The sequence below is a fragment of the Acipenser ruthenus genome, chromosome 34 (assembly GCF_902713425.1).
Source record: "Acipenser ruthenus chromosome 34, fAciRut3.2 maternal haplotype, whole genome shotgun sequence".
NCBI classification, from domain to species: Eukaryota; Metazoa; Chordata; class Actinopteri; order Acipenseriformes; family Acipenseridae; genus Acipenser; species Acipenser ruthenus.
This window is the reverse complement of record NC_081222.1, coordinates 10,651,503-10,666,438: the sequence shown is the minus strand read 5'-3', so window position 1 is coordinate 10,666,438 and position 14,936 is coordinate 10,651,503. Positions and strand designations below refer to the sequence as shown.

Here is a 14,936-nt window from a genome sequence, read left to right as displayed (position 1 = left end):
TCTAGTTTCAGAGTTGTGAGGCTCTGAACATAACAATTCTCGTGGATTACAGACAAAGAAACCCCCTTTTTATACAGATCCTAAAGAAACCCCCCTTGCACATGAGACTCTGGAGACTGACCAGTCATTCTAGAACATCTGGTTCATCTTAACAGGGTACTTGCTTTTCTCCTGCTTTGTCCTGTCAATCCTCTCACTTTAGCTGCTCCCAGCTAAGTATGTCCAATCCTATCTGTTAAACATATCTACCCCATCCGATACTGGTGTTCCAGGGAACCACAGTCATACAGATCCCTATTCTATATGTGCACCACTAGAGACTTGTGCTCCAGGGGACCATAAGCTTAGCGAGCTGAAAGGCCCTGGCCTTATTTATTTATTTATTTATTTATTTATTTATTTATTTATTTCTTAGCAGACGCCCTTATCCAGGGCGACTTACAATCGCAAGCAAATACATTCAAGTGTTACAATACAAGTCATACAATAAGAGCAAGAATTACAATATTTTTTTTTCAAGTGTGACAAACCACAATTCAATATTACAGCAGATACTGCTCCAAGTAGAGTCACAGCACCCTAGAGCAGCAATAGTTCTCAGTCCTTTATGGTAACAATATTATACCCAACACACCAAATAATATAATTTTGCAAAAGATTCATACTCGTTTTTTTCTTTTGATGTATCTATATTTTTTTAGCTTGTCTAGCAAAGCTTCTTCCACAGGATCTAAACTCTTTCTCTTCTTCCTAGCTGGTGGCCCAACCTGGGACTCAGAGACTTCTGGAACAGGTGCGTAATCTAGCTGACATACAGATGCACTTTCTTTTTTCTTATTTTTAACATATCTGTCGTGTATATACTTCCATTTCTCCCTACAGAAATGGAAGTAAAAAGTTAAAAATTTTCAACTTCATGATTTAATGCACGCGTCTACACCTTGCGCCTCACACATCAAGACGCGCACCAATTATTTTTCGATTGTTCTGTGAGTAGGTTGCACATCCTGGACTATGAATAGCCCTTAATGCTGCTGCTGCTCTGCTGACCTGTGAGTGCAGACTGGGATGAAACATGAAACCTCTCTGGTTGTCTTTTTAGAGTTTTATTAAGAAGAAACAGCATACGAAGTTTATGAACACAAAGTCTAGTTTCAGAGTTGTGAGGCTCTGAACATAACAATTCTCGTGGATTACAGACAAAGAAACCCCCTTTTTATACAGATCCTAAAGAAACCCCCCTTGCACATGAGACTCTGGAGACTGACCAGTCATTCTAGAACATCTGGTTCATCTTAACAGGGTACTTGCTTTTCTCCTGCTTTGTCCTGTCAATCCTCTCACTTTAGCTGCTCCCAGCTAAGTATGTCCAATCCTATCTGTTAAACATATCTACCCCATCCGATACTGGTGTTCCAGGGAACCACAGTCATACAGATCCCTATTCTATATGTGCACCACTAGAGACTTGTGCTCCAGGGGACCATAAGCTTAGCGAGCTGAAAGGCCCTGGCCTTATTTATTTATTTATTTATTTATTTATTTATTTATTTCTTAGCAGACGCCCTTATCCAGGGCGACTTACAATCGCAAGCAAATACATTCAAGTGTTACAATACAAGTCATACAATAAGAGCAAGAATTACAATATTTTTTTTTCAAGTGTGACAAACCACAATTCAATATTACAGCAGATACTGCTCCAAGTAGAGTCACAGCACCCTAGAGCAGCAATAGTTCTCAGTCCTTTATGGTAACAATATTATACCCAACACACCAAATAATATAATTTTGCAAAAGATTCATACTCGTTTTTTTCTTTTGATGTATCTATATTTTTTTAGCTTGTCTAGCAAAGCTTCTTCCACAGGATCTAAACTCTTTCTCTTCTTCCTAGCTGGTGGCCCAACCTGGGACTCAGAGACTTCTGGAACAGGTGCGTAATCTAGCTGACATACAGATGCACTTTCTTTTTTCTTATTTTTAACATATCTGTCGTGTATATACTTCCATTTCTCCCTACAGAAATGGAAGTAAAAAGTTAAAAATTTTCAACTTCATGATTTAATGCACGCGTCTACACCTTGCGCCTCACACATCAAGACGCGCACCAATTATTTTTCGATTGTTCTGTGAGTAGGTTGCACATCCTGGACTATGAATAGCCCTTAATGCTGCTGCTGCTCTGCTGACCTGTGAGTGCAGACTGGGATGAAACATGAAACCTCTCTGGTTGTCTTTTTAGAGTTTTATTAAGAAGAAACAGCATACGAAGTTTATGAACACAAAGTCTAGTTTCAGAGTTGTGAGGCTCTGAACATAACAATTCTCGTGGATTACAGACAAAGAAACCCCCTTTTTATACAGATCCTAAAGAAACCCCCCATGCACATGATAGTCTGGAGACTGACCAGTCATTCTAGAACATCTGGTTCACCTTAACAGGGTACTTGCTTTTCTCCTGCTTTGTCCTGTCAATCCTCTCACCTTAGCTGCTCCCAGCTAAGTATGTCCAATCCTATCTGTTAAACATATCTACCCCATCCGATACTGGTGTTCCAGGGGACCACAGCCATACAGATCCCTATTCTATATGTGCACCACTGGAGACTTGTGTTCCAGGGGACCATAAGCTTAGCGAGCTGAAAGGCCCTGGCCTTATTTATTTATTTATTTATTTATTTATTTATTTATTTCTTAGCAGACGCCCTTATCCAGGGCGACTTACAATCGCAAGCAAATACATTCAAGTGTTACAATACAAGTCATACAATAAGAGCAAGAATTACAATATTTTTTTTTCAAGTGTGACAAACCACAATTCAATATTACAGCAGATAATAGTGAGAGTTACATCAGGATATGATTAGATAGCGATAGTTACATCAGGATATGATTAAGTGCAAAATACTACAGGTTAAACAGTTGGCAGATTACAATATTCTGAAGTACAGGATTAAATGTAGTAAAATAGGGGGCAGATAAGAGCAAAATAAAGCATATTTAAATGAAGGGTGATAGTGTCCAAGGATACAACAGAGAAGTTCAACAGGTGCTGTTTGAAGAGGTGAGTCTTAAGGAGGCGCCGGAATGTGGTCAGGGACTGGGCAGTCCTGACATCTGTAGGGAGGTCATTCCACCACTGCGGAGCAAGGGTGGAGAAGGAGCAGGCTCGGGAGGCAGGGGAGCGTAGCGGAGGTAGAGCCAGTCTTCTAGTGCAGGCGGAGCGGAGAGGTCGAGTGGGGGTGTAGGGAGAGATGAGGGTCTGGAGGTAGCTGGGTGCAGTCTGGTCAAGGCATCTGTAGGCTAGTACAAGAGTCTTGAACTGGATGCGAGCGGTGATCGGGAGCCAGTGGAGCGAGCGGAGTAGTGGAGTAGCGTGGGCGAAGCGAGGCAGAGAGAACACCAGGCGGGCAGCAGAGTTCTGGATGAGCTGGAGCGGACGGGTGGCGGACGCAGGGAGGCCAGCCAGGAGGGAGTTGCAGTAGTCTAGGCGGGAGAGTACCAGGGCCTGGACCAGGAGCTGGGTAGCGTAGTTGGTGAGGAAGGGTCGGATTCTTCGGATGTTGCTCAGAAAGAATCGGCAAGTGCGTGCCAGAGTGGAGATGTGCTGGGAATAAGAGAGGCAGGGGTCCAGGGTGACTCCAAGGTTCTTAGCAGAGGAAGAGGGAGAGAGTGTGGTAGATTCCAGAGGAACAGAGATAGAGAGATCAGAGGAGGGGGAGGAGGAGGGAAAGAAAAGGAGGTCAGATTTAGAGAGGTTGAGTTTGAGGTGATGCGAGTGCATCCAGGAGGAAATAGCAGACAGACAGGTAGAGATACGGGAGGAGATGGTGGAGTCAGAGGTGGGGAAGGAGAGGAAAATCTGAGCATCATCAGCATAGAAATGGTATGAGAAACCATAGGATGCGATGAGGGGGCCCAGGGAGCGGGTGTAGAGAGAGAACAGGAGAGGACCCAAGACTGACCCTTGGGGGACTCCAGTTAAGAGAGGGTGAGGTGCGGAGGTTGCTCCACGCCAGGTTACCTGGTAAGTGCGGTTGGAGAGGTAGAAGGAGAACCAGGCCAGAGCAGTGCCAGAGATCCCCAGGTCAGCAAGAGATGATAGTAGAATAGAGTGATCAACAGTGTCAAAGGCAGCAGAGAGGTCGAGGAGAATTAGGACAGAGGAGAGAGAGGCAGCTCGGGCACACTTAAGTGAGTTGGTGACAGACAGGAGGGCGGTTTCAGTGGAGTGAGCAGAGCGGAAGCCAGATTGGAGAGGGTCAAGCAGAGAGTGGTTGGACAGGAAAGCAGAGAGCTGGCGGTGTACAGTCCGCTCGAGGGTTTTGGAGTGAAGGGTAGGAGGGAGACAGGACGGTAGCTCTGGAGGGAGGTGGGATCGAGGGTGGGTTTTTTGAGGAGGGGAGTGATAGAGGCTTTTTTGAAGGCAGAGGGAAAGATGCCAGAAAGTAGAGAGGTGTTGAGGAGTGAGGAGATGAAGGGGAGTAGAGCAGGAGCAGCAGCTTGAAAGAGGTGAGTGGGGAGGGGGTCCAAGGCACACGTGGTGGGTTTGTGACCCTGGAGCAGGGAGGAGAGGTCAGAGTCTGAGAGGGCCTTGTAGAAAAGCAGACTGTCCTGTATCTGCAGCCCCTACAACTTGCACCAGGAATACAAACAAAAGAAGCAGCTGCTTCCAACCTTAAACACCTGTCTTCTCCTGGCCCCTCCCTCTGGCTAGCCCATTTTTACAGGTATTCTTTTTCACGTAATTAAAAACAACACATAACATTGTTATTTCTTAAATATCTATGTAGCCCAAAGCCACAGAGCACAGCAGTTAAAAAGGTTTAATGGTGAGACTTGGTGAAGTAGTAATAGCAAAATAGTTATTTATAAAAAGCACACCAGGTAAAAAAAAAAAATAAAAGTCTGGGTGTTCAAATCAATTGTAAATAAAATAGGTCTGGTCATGAAAGAAAAGTTCAATTTGGCTACCAATACAAAATGGATAAATTTCATTCACAAGGTGAAATAATAAAGAAGCGTATTGCTGCCACGTAGAGCGAAATAAAATTCAGCACATGATTATGAGGCGCTGTTAGGGACATAATTCAAACTGACACCTCATACACTACACACTGAAATTGCATGCGGTACACACTGAAATTGCATACACTACATAGTGAAATCTTCAAATCGCATACACTACATGGTGAAATCTCACACACTACATGGTGAAATCACATACAGTACATGGTGAAATCACATACAGTACATGGTGAAATCGCATACACTACATGGTGAAATCACATACACTACATGGTGAAATCACATACACTACATGGTGAAATCACATACACTACATGGTGAAACCTCATACACTACATGGTGAAATCACATACACTACATGGTGAAATCGCATACACTACATACTGAAATCTTCAAATCTCACACACTACATGGTGAAATCACATACAGTACATGGTGAAATCGCATACACTACATGGTGAAATCACATACAGTACATGGTGAAATCGCATACACTACATGGTGAAATCACATACACTACATGGTGAAATCACATACACTACACACTGAAATCACATACACTACATGGTGAAATCACATACACTACATGGTGAAATCGCATACACTACATAGTGAAACCTCATACACTACATGGTGAAATCGCATACACTACATGGTGAAATCACATACACTACATACTGAAATCTTCAAACCTCATACACTACATGGTGAAATCTCATACACTACATGGTGAAATCACATACACTACATGGTGAAATCTCATACACTACATGGTGAAATCACATACACTACATGGTGAAATCACATACACTACATGGTGAAATCACATACACTACATGGTGAAATCACATACACTACACACTGAAATCACATACACTACATGGTGAAATCACATACACTACATGGTGAAATCGCATACACTACATAGTGAAACCTCATACACCACATGGTGAAATCTCATACACTACATACTGAAAATTCAAACAAGGTCAGTGACGTCACATCATAAAATACTCCCGCGTCAGGCAAAGGAGATCATTTCAATTGCACAGGTTCAGAATGGAGGGATTGAGGTGTACAGCGGCAGAGCTAATGGAACAAATTTTAACTAAACCTGGAATCATAAATACTCTTTCAAATGATTAATAATCACAGTGTATCTTCTTCCAATTATTTAACATTAAGAAACAAAAACGACACAAATACAGTGCAAAACAGACATTTACTAATAGACAATGCTGACATATTTTATTTACACCTTTTTATATTTATATTGTAACATGCACGAGGATAGGCAGAAGTAGGGCTGATAGGTGACGTAATCACACACACAAGACATTGTGTTTGTGTCGTTTTTGTTTCTTAATGTTAAATAATTGGAAGAAGATACACTGATTATTAATTTCGTAAACTTGCAACGCTTTAAACATGTTATTCTTAATCAATCAATATCATTGGTTAATAACCATTATACAATCCTTTCGAATTCCCAAATTTTTCTGTCATGTAACATTGTTCTACACACCTAGGTGTAGAAACAGAAACACTTCCTATTGAGATCAGAGATTATGAGCTGCTGTCTGTTTTTGAATCTCGCCTAAAAAGACACTTATTTAAATTGCCTTTTTTCCTGCTGTTATTAAATTCTTTATTTCTAATTGTGTTCGTATTTTGTAGATCACTTTGTATATGTCATGGTTGGTTTAGTGTTATTTTATCTGTTTTTCTCTTATTTGTGAAGTGCTTTGAGATATTTGGTTATGAAAGGCGCTATATAAAATCAAGATTATTATAATTAGTAGTATATTTTATTATTGTTTATTTCCACAGACAAGTGCATCATTCCCTGTTATTGTGCTGAAATGAAAAGTTCTTCAAAAGTAAACAGAAGCCACTGGCATTGTCAAAAGTGCAAAAGTACTATTCAACGTCAACATAACTTTAAACAACATATAGAAAAACATCGTAAGACATTTAAAAACAACTAAATCTACAACAACTAAATCTCTATGAAACTCATCAGAAAACCCGCTACACCATGTTTGTTTTATTATTGTCATTGTGTATTTTGTAGTTAAGTCGATCATAATGCATATGTAGGCTATAGGCTATATTATACCAGCAAGTTTTAAAACAAGAAAATATTTACCTTATATAAAAGATAACGTTTCTGGAAGTGTAAAATCAATTTTCTAAATACACATGATAATGGTAACGGGTACCAAGCACATTATTATAAACTTAAACACTGGCATGAATTACTGAAAGATACATATTTGGAAAATAACATAACTGCCAATAAAGAAAATGAAAAGGAAACTGTGAAATCATAACATAACACCGACAGCTGGAGTGGTCCGGACCACGCGCCACAGAATGCCACAACCCCTTCTCGCTATGAAACAAACTGTTAATTTCTGAACTGATGCCCTTTGATCAAGTGCATTTGAAAGAGTATTTATGATTCCAGGTCTAGTTAAAGTTTGTTCTATTAGCTCTGCCGCTGTACACCTCAATCCCTCCATTCTGACAACCTGTGAAACTGAAATGAACTCCTTTGCCTGACGCGGGAGTATTTTATGATGTGACGTTACTGACCTTGTTTGAATTTTCAGTATGTAGTGTATGCGATTTCACCATGTAGTGTATGCGATTTCACCATGTAGTGTATGTGATTTCACCATGTAGTGTATGCGATTTCACCATGTAGTGTATGTGATTTCACCATGTAGTGTATGAGATTTCAGTGTGTAGTGTATGAGATTTCACCATGTAGTGTATGAGATTTCACCATGTAGTGTATGTGATTTCACCATGTAGTGTATGCGATTTCACCATGTAGTGTATGAGATTTCACCATGTAGTGTATGAGATTTCAGTGTGTAGTGTATGAGATTTCACCATGTAGTGTATGAGATTTCAGTGTGTAGTGTATGAGATTTCACCATGTAGTGTATGAGATTTCAGTGTGTAGTGTATGAGGTGTCAGTTTGAATGATGTCCCTAACGGCACCTCATACATGATGATATAACTGTTTCGTTAGAACGAAATAATTATTTTGTTAAAACGATATAGTTATTTCGTGATAAGGAAATAGTTATCTCGTAAAAACGGAAATAGAAATCAGATACGACACTTCCAACATCATGCATATGATTCCAACATCTCGCTAAAATATCACAAAACCCCAGATATTAGGAGAGACTCATGGCGGACTTGGTGAACAAAATCCGATTTTATTTTGGATTAGGCCTTTGGAGATTTTGGAATGTTTAGCGCACTTGGATGGGATTATTATAAGCATTAGAACACTTAGACGGTACTTGAAAAGTACAAGACTGCATCGACGAAAACACTAATCTAATGAACTAGACGTGGTGCTGTATTTAATGCAAGAAATTGAACACTCTGGACAATTACATGGATACAGACTAATGCACTTAAAAAAAATTCAAGAAGGATTTGTTGTCAGCTAGAATAACGTTAGACAGTTGCTTAATATTATTGACTCCCAAGGAGTTCACTTTAGGGGTAGAAATCATTTGAGACGCAGAACATTCCACAACTCAGGCCCTGATTTTCTATGGCACCTTGATTCCTATGATAAACTGAAACCCTACGGAATCTGCATTACGGAGCAATCGATGGCTATTCTAGACATATTATTTGGTTAAAAGCATATACAACTAACAGTGATCCGGCCATAGTAGCAAGTTATTTTATGGAGGCTGTGAAATGAAGAATGGGGTGTCCCAAGCAAATACGTGCAGATTTGGGAACTGAAAACGGCCACATAGAGAACATGCAAAGATTTATGAGATCTGACCATGGAGACGAATTTTCACAGTGAAGTTTCCTGTATGGTTCAAGCAACCACAACCAAAGGATTGAGTGCTGGTGGGCTTTCCTGCACAAGCAAAAGTCATAGTTTTGGATGAAAAGGTCTCAAGGATAATGACAAATTTGCAGGACAATTTTTAGATAAGAACTTGATACAGTTCTGTTTCCTACAAATAATACAGGTAAGTTTCCCATTTAAACGGTGCTCAGAGTATACCCTTGTCTCGCAATTTTTTAAATGATTTTAAAGCAACCTGGGTGCTGCGGTGCTCCTTTTAGTTGATTGAAAACTAGCTTGTTTTGGAAACAGTAAATTACATTTATTCACTTTAATCTTTTCAATTATTGTCTAATTGCAATGCCATATATGCCCAATAAAAATACATCTGTATTTCAGGGGTAAATAATGAATATATAGTAAATATCCATTCCATTACACTGGGATCAACACATTGGCAAAATATGGTTTGCAGATTGAATTAAGATAGATGTTAGGTTACATGATTAGGACCACCGTGTTAAATAACCAGAATAACCAACTTTTATCTTATTAATCGTCGAAACCTTTGCCGGTTAGGATCTAGTTTATTGTTTTGCGTTTTATTTCTAGTACTGTGTGTGTGTGTGTGTGGAGTAGTGGTTAGGGCACTGCACTCTTGACCGGAGGGTTGTGGGTTCAATCCCCAGTGGGGGACACTGCTGTTGTACCCTTGATCAAGGTACTTTACCTAGATTGCTCCAGTAAAAACCCAACTGTATAAATGGGCAATTGTATGTAAAAATAATGTGATAACTCTATAATGTGAAATAATGTATAATGTGATATCTTGTAACAATTGTAGTCGCCCTGGATAAGGGCGTCTGCTAAGAAATGAATAATAATAATATATATATATATATATATATATATATATATATATATATATATATTATACACAAACTGCAACCCCCGTATTTAGTTGACATAAGGCAATTCTAACATTTTGGTTTATTATCTACAGGATGACCTCAACAGAATTGTTCACTTATGTAATAATCATCACAGTCATCCTTGCCGGAGTCAAGTTGTACTTGTGGTCGTCCAATGATGATGTATAAATTGCCACATCTATGGTGCCCAAGCACATCTGTGTGAGGTCACTGCTGAGCATGCCCACATGTGCCTGGAAGAATGTGTACAGGAGGGTCCCCTTCCTTGTGACAAAACTGTATTTGAACTGTGCTGTTTATTGATGCAGGAAAATGATTACAGCCCACCAACCAACCTATCAGATGCAGTTCTGCTCTATGAGTTCCTTCAAAACACAATATACTCAGATTTATACTCTCTCTCTCTCTCTCTCTCTCTCTCTCTCTATGTAATTATTTCATGATAGCTATCAGATGTACGAACTAGTATGTTAAAGACAAACACTGCTCCTCATAAATGTGTCTGGACGGTTAACAGATTGATTTTATTTTTTTTATCAGAAATAAAAATGACTCAGAAATTCTATAACAATGCATTAAACACATAATAATAATTAAAGGTTGATGTAGGTGAGATGAAATAAAATAAATTTTCAAATGTATTTTTTTTCATTTTTTATTTTGAACAATATCAAATGAACAACAACTTTTGTCAATGTTACATATTTCTCTTGGTATTTAACAGAAGCCCTTCAAAGACTAGGCTTTTTTTCTCTACATTGAAAAACAAAAGTAATGAATCCATCTTTCATGGTGTGACAGGGCGGAGCCCTGTCTGTGTCTATAGTGTGTTGTTGTGAGATTGTGTCCATGTGAGAATGTTTGATTGATTGCGTGAGTGCGCGTACGATTCAAATCCATGTCTCTGTGTGTGTTGTTTAGATAATTGTTTGCTTTATTGTTCACTTGCGGTTTGTAGTTTGTATGTGATTGTGTAATGCACAGATAAAACATGAAGACTATTAAAGCAGAAAGATTAAATGTAATCAGATATTAAAAGAGACTTTGTTTAAGGTAATGCAGGAAGCTAAATTGACATCGGCAAGACGAATTAGAGAAATAAGTAATGAAATAGAGATAGTAATAAATGACATAAATTGCATGTTCCCTCCATCAGAAATGAGACAGTTACTTAGAAAATCGGAAAGAGAACCTTTAGAATACATTCGGTTTGTAGATGATATTTTTGGGGTTTGGACACATGGAGAAGAATCTCTTTTCCAGTTTCATAAAATGGCAAATTAAATACACAGTAATATTAAGGTGAACCTTTGATGGACAAGAAAAGAAATAGAATTTTTAGGTACCATAGTAAAACTTGAAGAAGGTTCAATTGAGACTGACCTCTTCTGTAAACCTACTGACATGCACCAGTATTTACACATGTCCTCTGCACATCCGATACACACTAAAAGGAAAATCCCAAAGGGTCTAGGAATAAGAATACGAATATGAAGAATATGCTCAAAAGAAAGTGACTATGTAAAACAAAGAAATGTATTAAAAACAAATCTTAAAAAAAGAGGATACAAAGAAAGAATTATAGAGACGGAGTTAAGAAAAGTGGATAAACTAAAAAGAGATGATCTACTAGATTATAAAAATAGAGATAAAAAGGTCAAAAGAGTCCCATTAGTAATGACTTTTGCCCAGTATTTCTAAGATAGTTTAGAAACACTTGCAGATTCTACATAATTCAGAAAAAATTAAAAAAGTATTTCTTAAGGCCCCAGTTGTAGCATTCAAAAGAGAAGCTAATTTAGGTGATGTTTTAGTTCACAGTAAACATAAAAGAATAATTGACAAAATAGGTTCTACGAACATGTGCACTAGTAGATGGAAAGTGTGTAAATACATAGACAAAAGTAAAAATATAATTAAACATAAGAACACCACATATCCACTAAAAACTAATACCTACTGTAAAAATAGCAATGTTGTTTATGGAATAGCCTGTGAAAAATGTGATGAAATCAAATATGTTGGAGAGACTGGAAATACTTTATATAAAAGAATTCAGAACCACATTTCATTAATTGGAAATAAAAAAAAAAAATGAATGAAACAATAGTACAGCACTTCACCAGTCAAGGACATGACATAAATGATGTAAAGTTTGTAGTATTAGAACAGCTAAAATTAGACAATGCGACATATAGAAGAATAAAAGAAAGTAAATGGATAAATAGACTGAACACGATTATGCCAGCGGGACTCAACAGAAAAGAATGAACTAATTAACTTAAATAAATATATAACATTTAAATAAATAAACAAAATTCATTCAAAAGTTGTGCATGCTGATGCGCTGGGGAGGCCAAATCAAGACTGATCCTCAGAGCCAGCATTGCATGATATAATAAAAATATAAGTTTATATAAAGTAGTGTTAATTAGAATTAATACAGATTCAAAGATAGAAGTAAAAATGATGTCACAATATATAGAACACCATTACATCATGTAAGAATAAATCATGGATTTGAATGTAAACAATAACAAGTAGTTGTCATGCCGTCAAAAACCTATAAATACCTCCAATGTTTTGATTCAAACACAGGCTCCCTTGAGAAAGATATGTACAACATATCGAAACGTTGGGCAGCTGGCTCTTTGAGCTAAAATAAATCTATATATATATACATAGAGAGAGAGAGAGGGAGGGGGCTAGGTCTATGTGAGAGAGTTGTTTGAGTAGGGAGAAGAGTGGAGAGTGTGGGGTGGGGTGGGGTGGAGGTGGGGTGAAGGTGAGGGTGATACTGTGTGCTGTATTCTGTGTAAATAAACATGCACTGAAGAGCTAAATCTGCAATTCTGTCTCCCTGAATCTTATTACTGCCATCCCGCTTCTGACACAATAATGTGGCAGGATGGTGGCCCCGAGCAGATGAACTTGGAACACCATGTCCCCAAAGCATCAGTGTCTAATGTGTGCGGTACTAGTTAAGTGTTGTAAGATTTTAGAAAAGTTCCCTGTTGGTATCAAATAAGTAAAGTATGGGCGGGAAAAAAAGTTTTCTTTTTTTGTGTGTTAACTGGAGACATGTTTATAAAAGGAAGTAGAGACAACAAAATAATATAAAAATAAAATGATCCATAAATCACATATAGTACCACGTACAGTGCCTTGCATAAGTATTCACCCCCCTTGGACTTTTCCACATTTTGTAGTGTTACAACCTGGAATTAAAATGGATTTAATTTGGATTTTTTGTCACTGATCTACACAAAATAGTCCATAATGTCGAAGTGGGGAAAAAAAATCTACATATTTTTCTAAATTATTTACAAATAAAAAACTGAAAAGTCTTGATTGCATAAGTATTCACCCCCTTTGCTGTGACACCCCTAAATAAGCTCTGGTGCAACCAATTGCCTTCAGAAGTCACATAATTAGTTGAATATAGTCCACCTGTGTGCAATTAAAGTGTCACATGATCTCAGATTAAATATACCTTTTTCTGGAAGGCCCCAGAGTTTGTTAGAGAGCATATCTAAACAAACAGCATCATGAAGACCAAGGAGCTATCAAAACAAGTCTGGGATAAAGTTCTGGAGAAGCACCAATCAGGGTTGGGTTATAAAAAAAATTCCAAACTTTGAACATCCCCCGGATCACCGTTAAATCCATTATTAAAAAATGGAAAGAATATGGCACAACCGCGACTCTGCCTAGAGAAGGCCGTCCACCAAAACTCAGTGACCAGGTAAGGAGGGCATTAGTCAGAGAAGCAACCAAGAGGCCAATGGTAACTCTGAAGGAGCTGGAGAGATCCACCGTCCATGGGACAACTATAACCCGGACGCTCCACAAAGCTGGGCTTTATGGAAGAGTGGTGAGAAAAACGCCATTGCTGAGAATAAACCATATCAAATCCTGTTTGGATTTTGCAAAAAGGCATGTGGGAGACACAGCAAACATGTGGAAAAAGGTTCTCTGGTCTGATGAGACCAAAATTGAACTTTTTGGCCTTAGCGCAAAACGCTATGTGTGGCACAAAGCCAACACTGCTCATCACCCTGAGAACACCATCCCCACGGTGAAGCATGGTGGTGGCAGCATCATGTTATGGGGATGCTTTTCATCAGCAGGGACTGTGAAACTGGTCAGGATTGAGGGCAAGATGGATGGAGCCAAATACAGGGACATTCTAGAGTAAAACCTGTTTCAGTCTGCAAGAGACCTGGGACTGGGGCAGAGGTTCACCTTCCAGCAGGACAATGACCCTAAACACACAGCCAAAGCTACACTGGAGTGGTTTAAAAACAAGAACCTGAATGTCTTAAAATGGCCCAGTCAAAGCCCAGACCTCAATCCGATTGAGAATCTGGCAAGACTTGAAAATTGCTGTTCACCATCGGTCCCCATCCAACTTGACAGAGCTTGAGCAATTTTGCCAAGAAGAATGAGCAAAAATTGCAGGATCCAGATGTGCAAAGCTAATAGAGACTTACCCAAAAAGACTCACAGCTGTAATTGCTGCCAAAGGTGCTTCTACCAAGAATTGACTCAGGGGGGTGAATACTTATGCAACCAACAAATGTCTTTTTTTTGTTTAATTAACTTCTGTGTCACAATAAAAAAAATATTTTGCACCTTCAAAGTGTTAAGTATGCTGCGTAAATCAAATGGTAAAAATCCCAATTAAATCCATTTTAATTCCAGGTTGTAACACTACAAAATGTGGAAAAGTCCAAGGGGGGTGAATACTTATGCAAGGCACAGTATCTATATTTTAACATTTCTGAAATGCTTCCTGAAAAGGAAAGCTGAAATTGTAGAAAACAGACTCAAAACTGCAACTCACACCATTTGTTGTGATAGGAATTCCAAACTGTTAATGTTACATAACTCTGAACAAGAAATTTACACGACTAATTTACGGACTTAAATGCCTTTTATTTTACTATAGCTGTAACATTAACAGTCTGATTTCACTTTCACAAAAATGGTGTAAATAATTTGACAAATCCAGATTCTGAATGAATTGGGTGGTTATTTAGGTGCTAAACAGCATTTTCAAAACTTCCAGAAACAAACGTTTAGACTTTTATCTTTTTTAGTTTCTACTAGTTCTAAATTGTAGTTACAATGA

At 38.6% G+C, this 14,936-nt stretch overlaps 1 protein-coding gene across 1 annotated transcript in view; it reads left to right on the top strand.

Moving 5' to 3' along the window:
• Positions 1 to 12,536, top strand: part of LOC131705040 (uncharacterized) — a 52,735-nt gene extending 40,199 nt beyond the window's left edge. Inside the window, exons 7-9 of the mRNA XM_059007063.1 lie at positions 755 to 793; positions 1,898 to 1,936; positions 9,874 to 12,536. Of these exons, the coding sequence (XP_058863046.1) occupies positions 755 to 793; positions 1,898 to 1,936; positions 9,874 to 9,970 (175 nt within the window). The 3' untranslated portion in view covers positions 9,971 to 12,536. The remainder of the gene's footprint in view (positions 1 to 754; positions 794 to 1,897; positions 1,937 to 9,873) is intronic.
• The last annotated feature ends 2,400 nt before the right edge of the window (positions 12,537 to 14,936 follow it).